At 41.9% G+C, this 13,188-nt stretch overlaps 1 protein-coding gene across 1 annotated transcript in view; it reads left to right on the forward strand.

Annotated features, from left to right (window-relative positions):
- Window positions 1-13,188, forward strand: part of ABCC4 (ATP binding cassette subfamily C member 4 (PEL blood group)) — a 289,286-nt gene that overhangs the window by 114,870 nt on the left and 161,228 nt on the right. The window contains exons 9-11 of the mRNA XM_019663851.1: window positions 3,465-3,566; window positions 7,178-7,267; window positions 8,498-8,689. Of these exons, the coding sequence (XP_019519396.1) occupies window positions 3,465-3,566; window positions 7,178-7,267; window positions 8,498-8,689 (384 nt within the window). The remainder of the gene's footprint in view (window positions 1-3,464; window positions 3,567-7,177; window positions 7,268-8,497; window positions 8,690-13,188) is intronic.

The raw sequence follows: 13,188 nt of genomic DNA on the forward strand, positions 1-13,188 counted from the left end.
CTGGAGGCCGCTCACTGTGGCTGCTGGCTACACACGGTAGCCCATGGCAACCCACTGCCACAGGGACTGCAGCCTAGCCGTCGCTGGCGACTCATGGCAGCCCAGCTCCAGGTTGAGCTGTTGTTCAGCATCTCAGCTGTGGAGGGCAGTGTCACTGGCCCTCATAGGTGGGATCTGAACTGGGGCCCTCTGGCGTCCCAAGCCAGTTCTTAACCATCGCGCCACTCGGCCGGCCCTTAGCAGATATCTTTGATATGCTGACTCCATGTGTGGCTCAGTGCTAGCTGGCGTTGGGACTATGTGTGTAAAGTCTGTGATGACAAAGTCTCTGGCCCTCAGTGACTTAAAGTCCCTATGGAGATTCTGAGGTAGGGACGGCAGTGCTAGCTGGGGGCCATGCTGATCTGGTTCCCAGTGGGATTAACATTTGAGATTGACTCAGAAGGGTGGGCGGGATTAGTGCTCAAGGTATCAAGGATAAGGCCACTTTGGGAGTGTGGCCGGCTCATGGAGGGTTTTAAGCGAGGCAGACACTCAAGGTGTTTTATGGAGATCAGTAAGGAGTGGTGTTGGGAATAGGTTCTGTGGTTTTGGGGAATGCTGGGGAAGGAACCAGGAAGTGTAGGGAGGCAGCAAAAAAAGTTATGTCAGCATTTTCAATGATTGGTAGTAAGTGAGATTCCAAAATTATGTTTCCAGAGGAATGGAGAATTGGGGAGAGTGATGAACTGTGGCACAATGGACTAGAGTTGGTACCGGGCTGACTGCGGGAATGGTGGTGTGTAGAGAGAAGTCAGGCTGTGGTGGGTTTAAAACCTGCAGAGGTAGCCTCAGACCGCAGTCTGTCCATTCGGCCTCCTTGCCTAGACACGGGCTTCTGGAAGGTAGGAATAGCAGTGCCCAATCTCAGCTAGGTTCTCGCTGAGCCTGATGGGTGGATGAGTGAACCGATGCATGAACAGATTGTGTCCCACACTAGCTGGGTCTTTGAGGGAAATGCATAGGAACACAATTCCTTTTTCTACAGTTTTTACCAGTTTTTTTTTTTTTAAAGTTGAACAATACAATCAAATTTGTAGCTTGGTGTAGTGCTAGACAAGAATTTTGAAGGGTGTTTATGATTTTTACAGTAGCAGGTAACTTACTTAAGGGCTATTTTTTCCTTTTTAAGCATTTTCACATGCTTATTTCAGTTGCCTCCTGTATTGGTTAGGATTAGGTTTGCCTGTGGGTCCCAGAACACCCATGTTAAAGCTGCTTACACAAGGGAGTTTACTTTTCTCTCATGCAAAAATCCTTGTAAGGCTCTGTCTTGGCTTCCTAGGGCTTCTGTAATTAAGTGGCACAAACTTGGGTGGCTTAAAAAACCAGAAATTTATTGTTTCACGGTTTTTGAGGCCAGAAGTCTGAAGTCAAGGTGTCAGCATGCCATGATCTCTCTGAAACCTGTAGGGGAGGATTTTTCCTTGCCCCTTCCAGCTTCTGGTGGTTGCTGACAAACCCTGGCTTTCCTTGGCTTATAACTACATCACTCCAGTGTCCGCCTTCACCATCCCATGGCTGTTTCCTCCCTGTGTGTCTCTCTTCTCTTCTTATAAGGACACCAGTCACAGTGGTTTAGGGCCCATCATATGCCAGTGTGACCTCACCTTAATCAATTGCATCTGCAATGACCCTCTTTCCAAATGAAGTCACATTTTGAGTTAACTGGGGTTAGGACTTCAGCGTATCTTTTTTGGGGGACAATTCACCTCATAACAAGTTCCATGGCTAGCATGATCCTTCATGGTGTTAGGGATCCACACTCTTTCCTGTTACTCCACTGTGTGTGGCCTTGAGCACCCGGCAGCCTCCAGGGCCTGGGCTGTGGGTAGAGGAAGGTTCCCAGACGTCGTCACTTTCCACTGGCCTGAATTTAGTTACATGGCAATACTTAGCTGCGTGGGAGGCAGGGGAGAGAGGGCCTCCTTGTAGACTGCCATGTGCCAGGTAAAAACTGGGTTTTGGTACCGCAGAAGAATGAGCAGATTTTGAAGACGGCCAGCTGTCTCTGCCACATATTCAGTTTTTTTTTTTTTGGGGGGGTAGGGGGTGGTCTCAGCCGTTTATTCAGTTTCTGTACCATTATAGCTTTCCTCATTGAATTATGTCTAGCATTTGCAGATTAAGAGGAAGTTTTTCTATATATCATTGTGTTAGATTTGTAATGGTTACCAGGACTGTTTTATTCCGCTAAATGGTATTGAATAGCCCCTAACTAGTGTGGAAAATAGCAAGAAGTGGACGATATGGCCATTCCTGCTGTCAAGGAGAGGGCATTTATCTACTAAGGAGAAAAGACAAGTGACTGTGAAAAGATGCTTATAAAATATTTTTTCTAAGAGCTAGAAAGTTAGGTGCGTTTTCATTTGAGAACAATCACTTAAGTGATCGTTAATAACAAGTGGTGATATATTGATTTGACACACAGGAAGAGACAAGCAGAGTGTAATACTTCAGTGTCCAGCGAAAGGTCAGAACAAACACGCAGCAGAGCCAGGACTGTCGTTCGGAGCCCTGCCGTTGGCCTGCATTCCCGTCTGGGCTGCTGCGCCAGCTCGGTTCCTGAGGGCCCGGGAGTGGCCTTCGTCTTTGTGTTCCAGCATGTCCCATGGGTGCTTGGCACATCGTGGGATTCAGTAAATATTTATGGAATCATTTCCTACCAGCTCCTGTGTTTATTGTTAGTAACACAAAAGTAAAACAATAAAAATGCCCAGGTTCTAAATGTGTTCAAGTTTGGAGCCATATTTTCTCTTTAGGGAGGATCTAGTAAGTACACTTGTGCAGAAAGTTACAAAGAGAGCCTTGTAGCCATGAATACTCTACTGTATCTATAGTATATGTATAATACTATACATAAGTGTATTATAGACTATAAAATATAAATATATAAAATAGGTACTATAAGATATACAGTTGACCCTTGAACAACACACGGGTTAGAGGCACTGAGTCCCCGCACAGTCGAAAATCCACAGAGGACTTTTGACTCCCCCAAAACTTAACTACTTGTAGCCTAGAAGTTTGATTGGAAGCCTTACCAATAACGTAAACAGTCAATTAACACACATTTTATATGTTGTATGTATTATATACTGTATTCTTACAATAAAGTAAGCTAGAGAAAAGAAAATGTTATTGAGAAAAATCATACAGAAGAGGAAAATAAATACATTTACAGTATTGAAAAAAAATCCATGTGCAAGTGGACCCACACAGTTCAAACCCGTGTTGTTCAAGGGTCAAGTGTACTATATGTGATATAGTATGTTCTGGTGTGAACCACCACTTTAAATACAGTTGGTAAAATGATATGTAGGCTGTGTAAAGTTTTATACCACACATTTTAGGAAAGCAGTTATTTTTGTTTGTGCTTTTTGCTCCTCCAGTTTAAACAATCGGTATTTTTTCTTTTTCTGTAGAACTTTCTGTTGCTTGATGAGATAAAACAGCGCAACGCTCAGCTGCCATCAGACGGTAAAACAATAGTGCATGTGCAAGATTTTACTGCTTTTTGGGATAAGGTAACATATCCTCCATTATAAGATTGTGACTGCTAAAAGACAACTGGTGACATAAATTTAATAAGAGTTTTGAACTTTTTACACATGGTATAAAATGTGACTTGCTCATTTACTGACAGTATGTTTTAAAAATTCTCAAAATCAGAAATAAGCTTTGCAATTAATAGAGATTAAGTAAAATCAGCCTAAGGCATTTGACATGTTTTATCTCATTTTTAAGAGGATTTTCAAAGTGTTACCACATTTTGAACTTAAATTACATAAGTTTATAATGTTAGAATTTACAGGATTAGAGTGTACATTTTTTACCTTGATGTTATCAGACCATCTACCACACATTGAGTGGAACCATGAGTTGGGTCTTTGCTTTGTGGTAGGGTGGTGGCTCCCCTATTTTAAGCTTCTGGGTGGTGCTGGCTACTTTAGTGGCAGCCAAGAGCAGGGAGGAGGCAGCAGGCGGGCATAGTAAGTGCCAGTGAGTCCCAAGGTTTACACTATGTGGCAAGCTAGGATAGGTAGGACTGGTGAGGTCACAAGGATTTTTCCAACACTTGGTTTAGGCAAATGGGGGAAAAAGAAACCAGGGACCACTTTCAAGAAGTTGTCAAACTTGCGCACTCAGTGCCCCCTTTATTGACAACTGAAATACTTTTCTCCCCTGGCTCCATGGTCCTCCATGCACATCCTTCTGTATAGGCCTGAGTGAGTCAGGAAATCAGAACCCACACCACAGGAGAGAATTTCATGAGGGGAATTAGTTACATAGATGGTGGGTGATGTCACCCAGAGATTAGCATGGCAGGAAGCTGCTCCCACCCTAGGGCCGAAGGACACAGGGAGGAGGTGGTGTTTACCAGAGGGCCAACTGTCGGAGCAGAACCCAGGAACCTGGCTGCCAGGAGTGGGGACTACTGTGTGAAGGGCTGTTAGGTTGATGCTGGCACTGCAGAGGTGATGTGACCACAGCGGAAAGGCTTGTTAGAAGCTGGTGGAGGTACTGTGGGTACCAGCTTCTCCCTCTCCTGCCTCCTGGCCTCACGCAGTGCTCTCTAGGGCTGAACTGGAGTAGACTCGAAAGTTTGCAGAATCTGGCAGCTCTGAGCATAGCAGGGGAACGGAGCCTAGAGCAAACAGGCGTTTCACCAGAACTCCGTCCCCCTGCCATCTCCACCAAAACAGTAGTGTATCCATCCCCAAATATATAAAACCACATCATTGCACCTCTTGCACATGGAAGCTCATACAAGCTGCCTTAGCTAATCTGCCCTACCTTAATAAGGTAAATTTACCTCCTGCTTTGATTGCTCATCATGATACATTGTAAGCATATATAGAAAGTACCATTAAAATTCCATTAAATAGGGGCCGGCCACAAACCCCCTCAAGAGTGCGAGCTCTTAGCAACAGCGGTTCTAGTCCCGGCCTGAGCTGAGCTGCCAACAGGTAGCAGGATGGCTCAGCTAAAAAAAAAATTCCATGATATAGATGTATTCTATTGACTGCTTTGAGTGAGATGAAACACTGAGGTAGCTAACACACACACTTTGTATAACTCATGATCAGAATTCTTTTGTACCAAACTATGCAACATTGTAAAATGAGCTGTTTTGTTCTTCTGAGAACTTAATAACATGTTCTCAGACTTTGTTTTTTTTGCAGCTTGCATTGTTGTACAGAACGCCCTATTCTGTTGTGCTGGCCTTGCCTATGGGAGGATTGTGCACGGTGCTAGGGGGGTATTTAGGGGGTGTCAGATTAGGTCATGGATCTGAGAGGGAGATGAGGGGGGAGAGAGAGGCCTCAGGTGGGGGAGGGCGCAGACATTGCTGGTTAGAGAGAAGCTGAGGCAAGATGAAGTACATGCTGGGTTGCTATGTAGGAGAAAGAGATGGACTCTAAGCAGCTCTACTAGACAGCCAGGCAGGTAGGTGGGGATGGGGGAAGGTCTTCTCACCGACTGGCATTTCATTCATAAAATGAAGAAGGACTTGGCATCAATCTCTAGGCTTTAAAATTTATAGTCCAGTTGGGAACCTCTACATCTCCACGGGGCCGGGGTTTTTGTCTGTGTGATTGACTGATGCATCCCCAGGGCCTAGACGATGTCTGACACAGAGACTGAGGGCTCAGTCTATGATCTTGGTCGCTTGAGCAACAGCCGAATCAGGATAACTAGGACATCAAGGGGCCCTAGCACCCCTGAGCTATTGAATGCTGCCCCCTTCTGGTCACGCTAGAGCAGTGCCTGATCCTGAAACCTTCACAGGGAAGGAACTGCCTGTCTGGCCCAAGGAACTGGTGCCAGGACAGGAAGCTGATGTTTGTATGTGGCTCATTATTTTGCAGTCAAAACTTGAGTAAAAATAGTAACATAGGAACTAGTTATTAGACATGAAAAAAGTGAAGAAGCTTAAAAAAATGTTTCTCCTGTATTAAAATCCAGATTCTTATTAATAGTTTTTAGTCATTCCTGTAAAGGCTGGGGCTGGTTTTCTTGTGATTAAAAATAATTGTCATTATTTTAGTATGTGACCATCCTTAAGTCAATTCAATTATTTCCAAAGACATTTTTCATTTTGAAGATTATCCAGATCTTTTATTTAAAGCCGTGTGCTTTTTTTAGTCTTTGGGTCATTTTAGTAATCACACATATCCACTCATTCTTTTTTTTTTTTTTAAAGTTTTTTTTTAACAGCAGTTATTGAGAATTTTCTTCACACTTACTATGTGTAAAAACATACATATCCCCTGACTCTCTTTATCTTAGAATTTATCAATTGCTCTAGGACATGACTTGTCATTAGCACGATGAGTACTTTATCCTTCGGCCCCCTTGCATTGGAGTGTATGCTGTTGCCCACACTCTGTTTTTACAGTAGAAGTACTTGGTTGTCCCTGTTTAGCCAGGGCAAGTAGTGCGTGCTCCAGGTAAAAATCTGAGACTCTCTCGCCCTGACTTCTGATATGACACTTAATTTCTTTAGTCCCTATTTTCATTGTTGTTACATTAGATCTCTGATTACTGCCTTGACCACAGTTTATAGGAATTTATTTGCCAAGAGGGCCCTTATTTGGAAGGGCCCTCTTGCTCGCTGAACGTTTCTGAGATGCATCCTTTATCAAGTCAAAATGGGGAGATGAGTGGAGATTTCAAATTCTTTATTAGGAAAGGCCTAGCATGCCATGTACATATGCTGCCACCTCGTGGACATTAATGAAATAGGAGATTAAAACCAAGGGTGATCATGAAAACATAAATTATTAAAAACCACCCACCCCGAATGTCCTATTAAGTATATTAAATAAGTCAGTGAGCATCAAGAAGGTGCCTTGTCATTTTCACTACTTAAATTCTGTGTCAAGAGCTGTGTCTGTATAAAAATCTGGTAAAAGAATGGGCCTTCCAAAAGGAAACTTAAAGTTACTTCAAATCCCCCATAGAGCTATGATTGGCTGAAAAGGACTCCAGGACACAATATCTTAAAATAAGAAGGAGAAAGATGTGGGTTATATTCATGTATCAGTGCCTGTTTCATTATTTTCTGCACTTTTTGAAGTGATGTGTGTTATGTTATTGAAATGGGTACATTTTTGTAAACTTTCATTTGCAGGCATCAGAAACCCCAACCCTACAAAGTCTTTCCTTTACTGTCAGACCCGGTGACTTGTTAGTTGTGGTCGGACCTGTGGGAGCAGGAAAGGTAAGCTGTGATGCCTTTTGGCAGCTTGATGTCATATTACATTCCATCTTAAATTCTCGGGGTTGAGCCCAAAGCTATATGTGACATAGGTCTGAATTGGGTGGATCTAGAATGGCATTTCTGAAAGTGCGTCCCATGGAATGTTAGATTTGCAAGAAGGTTGCATGGCTAAATAAACCTGGATAAGACACATTATGATGTTTTACTTCCTGTTGATTCAAGTTGCACAGTTGGGAACTGCTTGTCTGGAAGTTAGCCATCTCAGTGAAGGAAATTATTGAAGTGACAGCTATTCAGGATGGAATGACTGAGAAATGGGAACTTCTTTTTGTCAGAGCAGACCCTAAAGAGTCTGGACGTTGTAAAGGCTCTTCCAGAAAGCTTTAAACATTTCCTAATAGGACTGATGCAAGTTACATCAACACATTCAGTAAATATGCAGCCATATGTGTGGCACTGTGCTGGGAGCAAAGACACAGCTATAAGCATAGACCCAGATGCTTTTGCCCTCCAGAAGAAAGCAGGTTCCCAAGGTGAGACAGACAAACAGATTATATCAGCTCTGTGTTACCAGCACTCTGATCATGTACACACAGACATACCATCTCTATGTTTTAACAGACTTAAAGAAAATGTGCTTGCACACTTAGCCTAACATGTTCTGAAACAACAACATAAAATCCTAAACATGGGCTGTATAAATGATTGGGGGAATTATTTCTCTCATGGATTTTTTGCTCTTCAGAAACATGACTCACTTTAGATTCCCTTTAAATAATCTTTTCTGGTGCATTGGATGTAAATACGTAGGCATAGCTTTTCAGGAGCAAGTCTTTGTCAAGTAAAGGGTCCTTGGTTGCTGGGACAACTGCATTAAACATCAGACATATGAAATACTATATTGTGCCGGGCTGCTCTGTTAGTTAAGAATGTTAACCATTCTTAATTAGTTCCTGTTGAGTACAGCAGTTCATTTGGAGGAAAACTTGGGCAGAGTAGATTGTTATACTCTATTGTATTACTCTTCTTTATCAACCATTAGTTTACACTGACCAATAATGTTATTTTTCAGTTTTTTAATTGCAGCTTCCAGGATTGTACTTTTTTCCTGTTTGAAACAAAAGGGCTGTAACGTTGATCAACCGTCAGGGCCGGGGAAGGCTGCATTGCAGTGACTTATTCTGTCCTGAGTGTTGCCTGTACACGTTTCTGTTTTGCAATCTGTTTCAGTCATCACTGTTAAATGCTGTGCTGGGGGAACTGCCCCCGAGCCAGGGGCTGGTCAATGTGCATGGAAGAATCGCCTATGTTTCTCAGCAGCCCTGGGTGTTTTCAGGAACTGTGAGGAGTAATATTTTATTTGGGAAGAAATATGAAAAGGAACGATATGAACAAGTAATCAAGGCTTGTGCTTTGAAAAAGGTGAGTAATGACTTTTGAGTTGCATACACTCGAATTTCAAATAATCATAATAGTGTTGGTTTAAACTACAAGTTTGTTAAAAGTGTATTCTTCAACGAGAAAGATGTTTGAGCACTATTTAATACTTTAAGCTTGTCTTCAGTGTAAATACACGTGTGCACACATACACCACTGTCTTTATCATGGTGTGATAATGGCATTCACAGAAGGCTTTTTTTTTTTTTTTTAGTTTTGTTTTATTTTGGGAAGGTTTATTCACATTTAACCTGTTTTTAAGTGGACAGTTATAAAAATTTGCAAAAGTAGAGAGAATAGTGTCATGAACCCAGATGCACCAAGCCCCGTTTCATCTCTACCCCTGCTCTCTAGACCCATCCCCATCCCAAATATTCTGAAGTCAATCCTAGACCTCATATTAATTAGTTCATCTGTAAACATTCCATTGGCCACTTCTAAAATATAAGCCAGCCTTTGAAAAAAATACCACGCTATCACACCTGAACAATGACCAAAATTCCTTAATATCATCAATGTACTTGTCGGTATTTACATGTTGTTGATTATCTCACTAAGAAATCTTAACCATTGGTTCAACTCAGACTCCACCCACATAAGGTCTGCACTTTGTACTTGGTTGATTGTCTCCTAGGTTCCTTTCATTCTATGGGTTTCCTCTCCACTTTTGTTTTGACTTGCAATTTATTATTTGAAGAAAGTGGAATGTTTTAAAATTCTTTTTTTTTTGTTTTTAAGATTTTTATTGGGGAATTTGGGGAAGGGGAACAGACAAGTTGCTGTCCTTTTGTTCTTCAGTCTAGCTGTGGAGGACATTGCTTCACTGGCCCAAGTTGGCACCATCATTGAGCTCTTCCCGGGAAAGGCAGATCAGTATCTGGCTTCTGGACGGCCAGTCACGGCGGCTGCTGGCCGCTCACGATAGCCCATGGCAACCCACTGCCACAGGGGCTGCAGCTTACGCTGTCGCCCGCTACTCACGGCAGCCCACGCTGTCGCCCGCTACTCACGGCAGCCCAGCTCCAGGTTGAACTGTTGTTCAGCATCTTAGCTGTAGAGGGCAGTGTCACTGGCCCTCATATGTCGGATCCGAACCGGGGCCTCTGGCGTCCCAAGCCAGCTCTTAACCAATGCGCCACTCAGCTGGCCCTAGATTTCTTTTTAATACTGCATCTTTTTCACTGCACCTTATTCAGAAAATAACATTGAGCTTCGTAGAAAATGGCAGGATGAAATGTTTAATTGTACATTGAAATTTAAATAAAATTAGTGAATGAATGATGAAAATGGAACTTACCTGATAGAATATAATTTGCCAAAGAGGAAAAAAAAGTAAATACCAATAAATATTATGTTACTTTCTTTGGGTTATAACAATCAGTATGGATAATAGTGTTAAAGGGCTCTCCCTGGGGTCTGGTCAGTGTAGTCTGGACACCCGACTGTTCTTTTATGCTGTGTGGGAAAGGCTGGGATGGACATTCAAAGGTGAGGTGTGGAAGGCTCCAAGCCAGCTTTGTGAGGAAATAGTAATTTTGCTTGAACAATGGCCTGAACATCATAGACTGTATCAGATGAGTAGCATTTTGTGAGGATGTGAACAAAACATAATTGCTTGTTTAGTGAGCTTTTATTTCTTTTTTCTGGATTATTGTTAATGAGAGATTATGTATTTTTAGAAATGACATCAAGTTAACAGTTACGAGCTAGATTCTCATTAAACAATATGTATACTGTATAAAAAAAGAAGGAAAAAAATGTAATGCAGTAATAATAATAGCTCCGATTTATTCAGAGCCCACATGCTAATCATTTCTCTCTTACACACACACACACACACACACACACACACACACACAAAGGTTTATGAGTGTTTAATCTTTACCAGTGTCTTCCGTGTTCTGTCCTCATTTTATAGTTTATAAAACTGTGGTTAGAGAGATGGAACAACTCACCTAAAGATTTGCAGCTCAGGTTCAGATCTGTGTCTAAACGACTCAAGATTCTATGCTTTTTTATGGTGCTTTGCTTCCTCTCCATTGAGAAAGTTTATAAGGAAGACCTATTATAAGAACTGGGTGGTCCATGAAGGTGGAATGTGGAATAAACAGATCTGAGGCATTTCTTCTTTACCTTAAATTCAAGTCTTGACTGATGCTCAGATCAGACTCCAAAGAGCTAGGCCAGTATCTGGCTGTTTCTTTGCATGACCTTGCCTTTCTGGTGATAGCTCAATCCTGTCTTTTCTGCTCCCCCATATTTGAATGCCTCTGGACAAAAGTAGGGTTGGGAAAGTGGCTGCTGGTCAGCATTTTCCCCAGGAATCGATGCTTTTGCCAGAGCCCTATGAGATGACTGACCAGTGATGGGGGCAGTGTTCTGGGCTTCGCCTACCCTCGGGCCTCTGTGTGGCACAGGGGGACCTTGCAGGGTTGGGTTGCAGTGATTCTTCTGTACACGAGTTGACCTACAAACATGGACTGTATCACACGGGGACGTGGAGTCAGGGCCTTGGCTGGAAGGGAGGCCCAGGGTGGAGAAGCAGTAAAGAGCCCTGGCTTTGTCACTTGCCCACTGTTGCTTTGGACCTGTCCTATTACTTTCATGGGCCTCTGACGTTTCTGCTGCAAAATGAGAATATTGGGTCAGAAGGTTTCCAAGAGGTTTTGCTGCTGTTCTGAAGTGCCATCGGTGACTCTGGTTAACAGGGAGTCACAAAGTTTTTGAGACACAAGGGAATCACTTAATGAGTTCCAAAGTCCTTTTCTTATCTCCTTTTGGAATCCCTGTGTCAGTGGGTGGGCATAGATGGCCCTAGATAATTGGGGAATTCTGGAATTATTTGGCCCTTAGATACAGAGACTGCACATGTAGTAGAAGCAGCGAAGTCGTGGGCTTGGGAGAGAAATAGTCCTGCAGAGTTATTCAAGGCGTTCGTCTCAGGTTCTTTTCTTATTAAATGGAGGAGGGATGGGATTATTGTGAAGACTACAGATAATGCCTGTAAAATGCAAACACCCCAGGTTTTTAGTAAATGGTAGCTATTATTGCTATTATAGCCCTTTTCTCAAAATATATACAACCATACATCCATACATACATATAAATAAAGATTTCTCCTTAGGCCCTCCCCATCCCTAAATTCTGGAGGAAAAAAACCAGCATGTTTCTTGTATTACCTATATTAATAACAATTAGATGTATTATACTAGATCTGATTGAAGTAAACTTTTAAGTTCATTGAGCTGAAACCATTTCTGTAATAAAATAGGATGTACAAACTCATCATCTCTAGCATCATCGATTTAGGCTGATGACGTATTCAGAGTAACACTGTTTGTTATGGAACATACCGTAGGGAACAACATAACAATGTCAGGCGCCCGAGGGGTGGTGTTTGAACTCTAGGGCCCCGGAGCCAGACAGCTCTGGGATTGAGTCTCAATTTCTCTATTTGGTGTGTGATTTTGGCTGATTGTCTGGACCTTACAAAGCCTCAGTTTCTTTACCTGGAAAGTGGCGATAATTAAACTATCAGTCTCAAAAGGCTGTTTTGAGGGTGAAATGTAGTAATGATTTTAAAGTGTCTGATTGCTAGGGACATAACAAGCACTCTGTACATGTTAAAATAATGTTAAAGAAATAGCTCTTAATTGTAAGAGCAGCCAATTTTGGGGTAAAAGCACATCCATAAAATGTGGCGGGTTAGAAAGAAGGTGTTTGAGTATATAACTTCTTTTTTACATAGGTGCTTCAGACATGGTACGTTACATAAATCAACAAGAAATATGCATTAGCATACTTTAAGCAATATATTATGTAACATTAGTCTGCATGTTATCTTTTATCACTGAAGACTTTTTAAAATTTTAGGTAGTACATGTTCAAAGGTATAGCATTGATAGCCATGATTTCTTATTTTCTATTATGTCATGGGCAAGTGATATAGTTATCCCAATTGAGAGATGAAAAATAAAAATATAACAATAATAATTCTCATTATTAAGGCAGTCTGAAAAGAAAAATGTCCAAGTTGGCAGGAATGTGGTAAATATGAGAAGAAATTATAAGCTTGTGGGTATGCAAAGGGGTTTGTAAATTCAAGTGATCTACGTGAGAAAATAATTAAACTAGAATTTATCATTGCTATCAAGGTAAGAATAGTTTCCTGTCGTTAGGAGGAATTGTAATATGTGCTCAACTCAGGCTTTTCCTGCTAGCCAAATCAGAAAATTGTGGTTAGGAAATTAGTCTGACTTGGGTGTTCCTTCAAATCCTTTGAAATGTTTTTCCCATCTGAGGCTTGTCTATAAATAGTTTGCAGAGTCCACAAATACACCTGAAGTCCTTCTACCAGACTTGGACAGAGAGCCCATTTCTTATTCCTAACTGTGCTAAATGAAAGAGTGAGTTTTAAGTGCTTACTTAATGTAGTGCCTGGAAAATGGCTAAGATTGTTGGGCTCCAACATAGTGCGGTTTTTG

The sequence above is a fragment of the Hipposideros armiger genome, unplaced genomic scaffold (assembly GCF_001890085.2).
Source record: "Hipposideros armiger isolate ML-2016 unplaced genomic scaffold, ASM189008v1 scaffold_407, whole genome shotgun sequence".
Classification (NCBI taxonomy): Eukaryota; Metazoa; Chordata; class Mammalia; order Chiroptera; family Hipposideridae; genus Hipposideros; species Hipposideros armiger.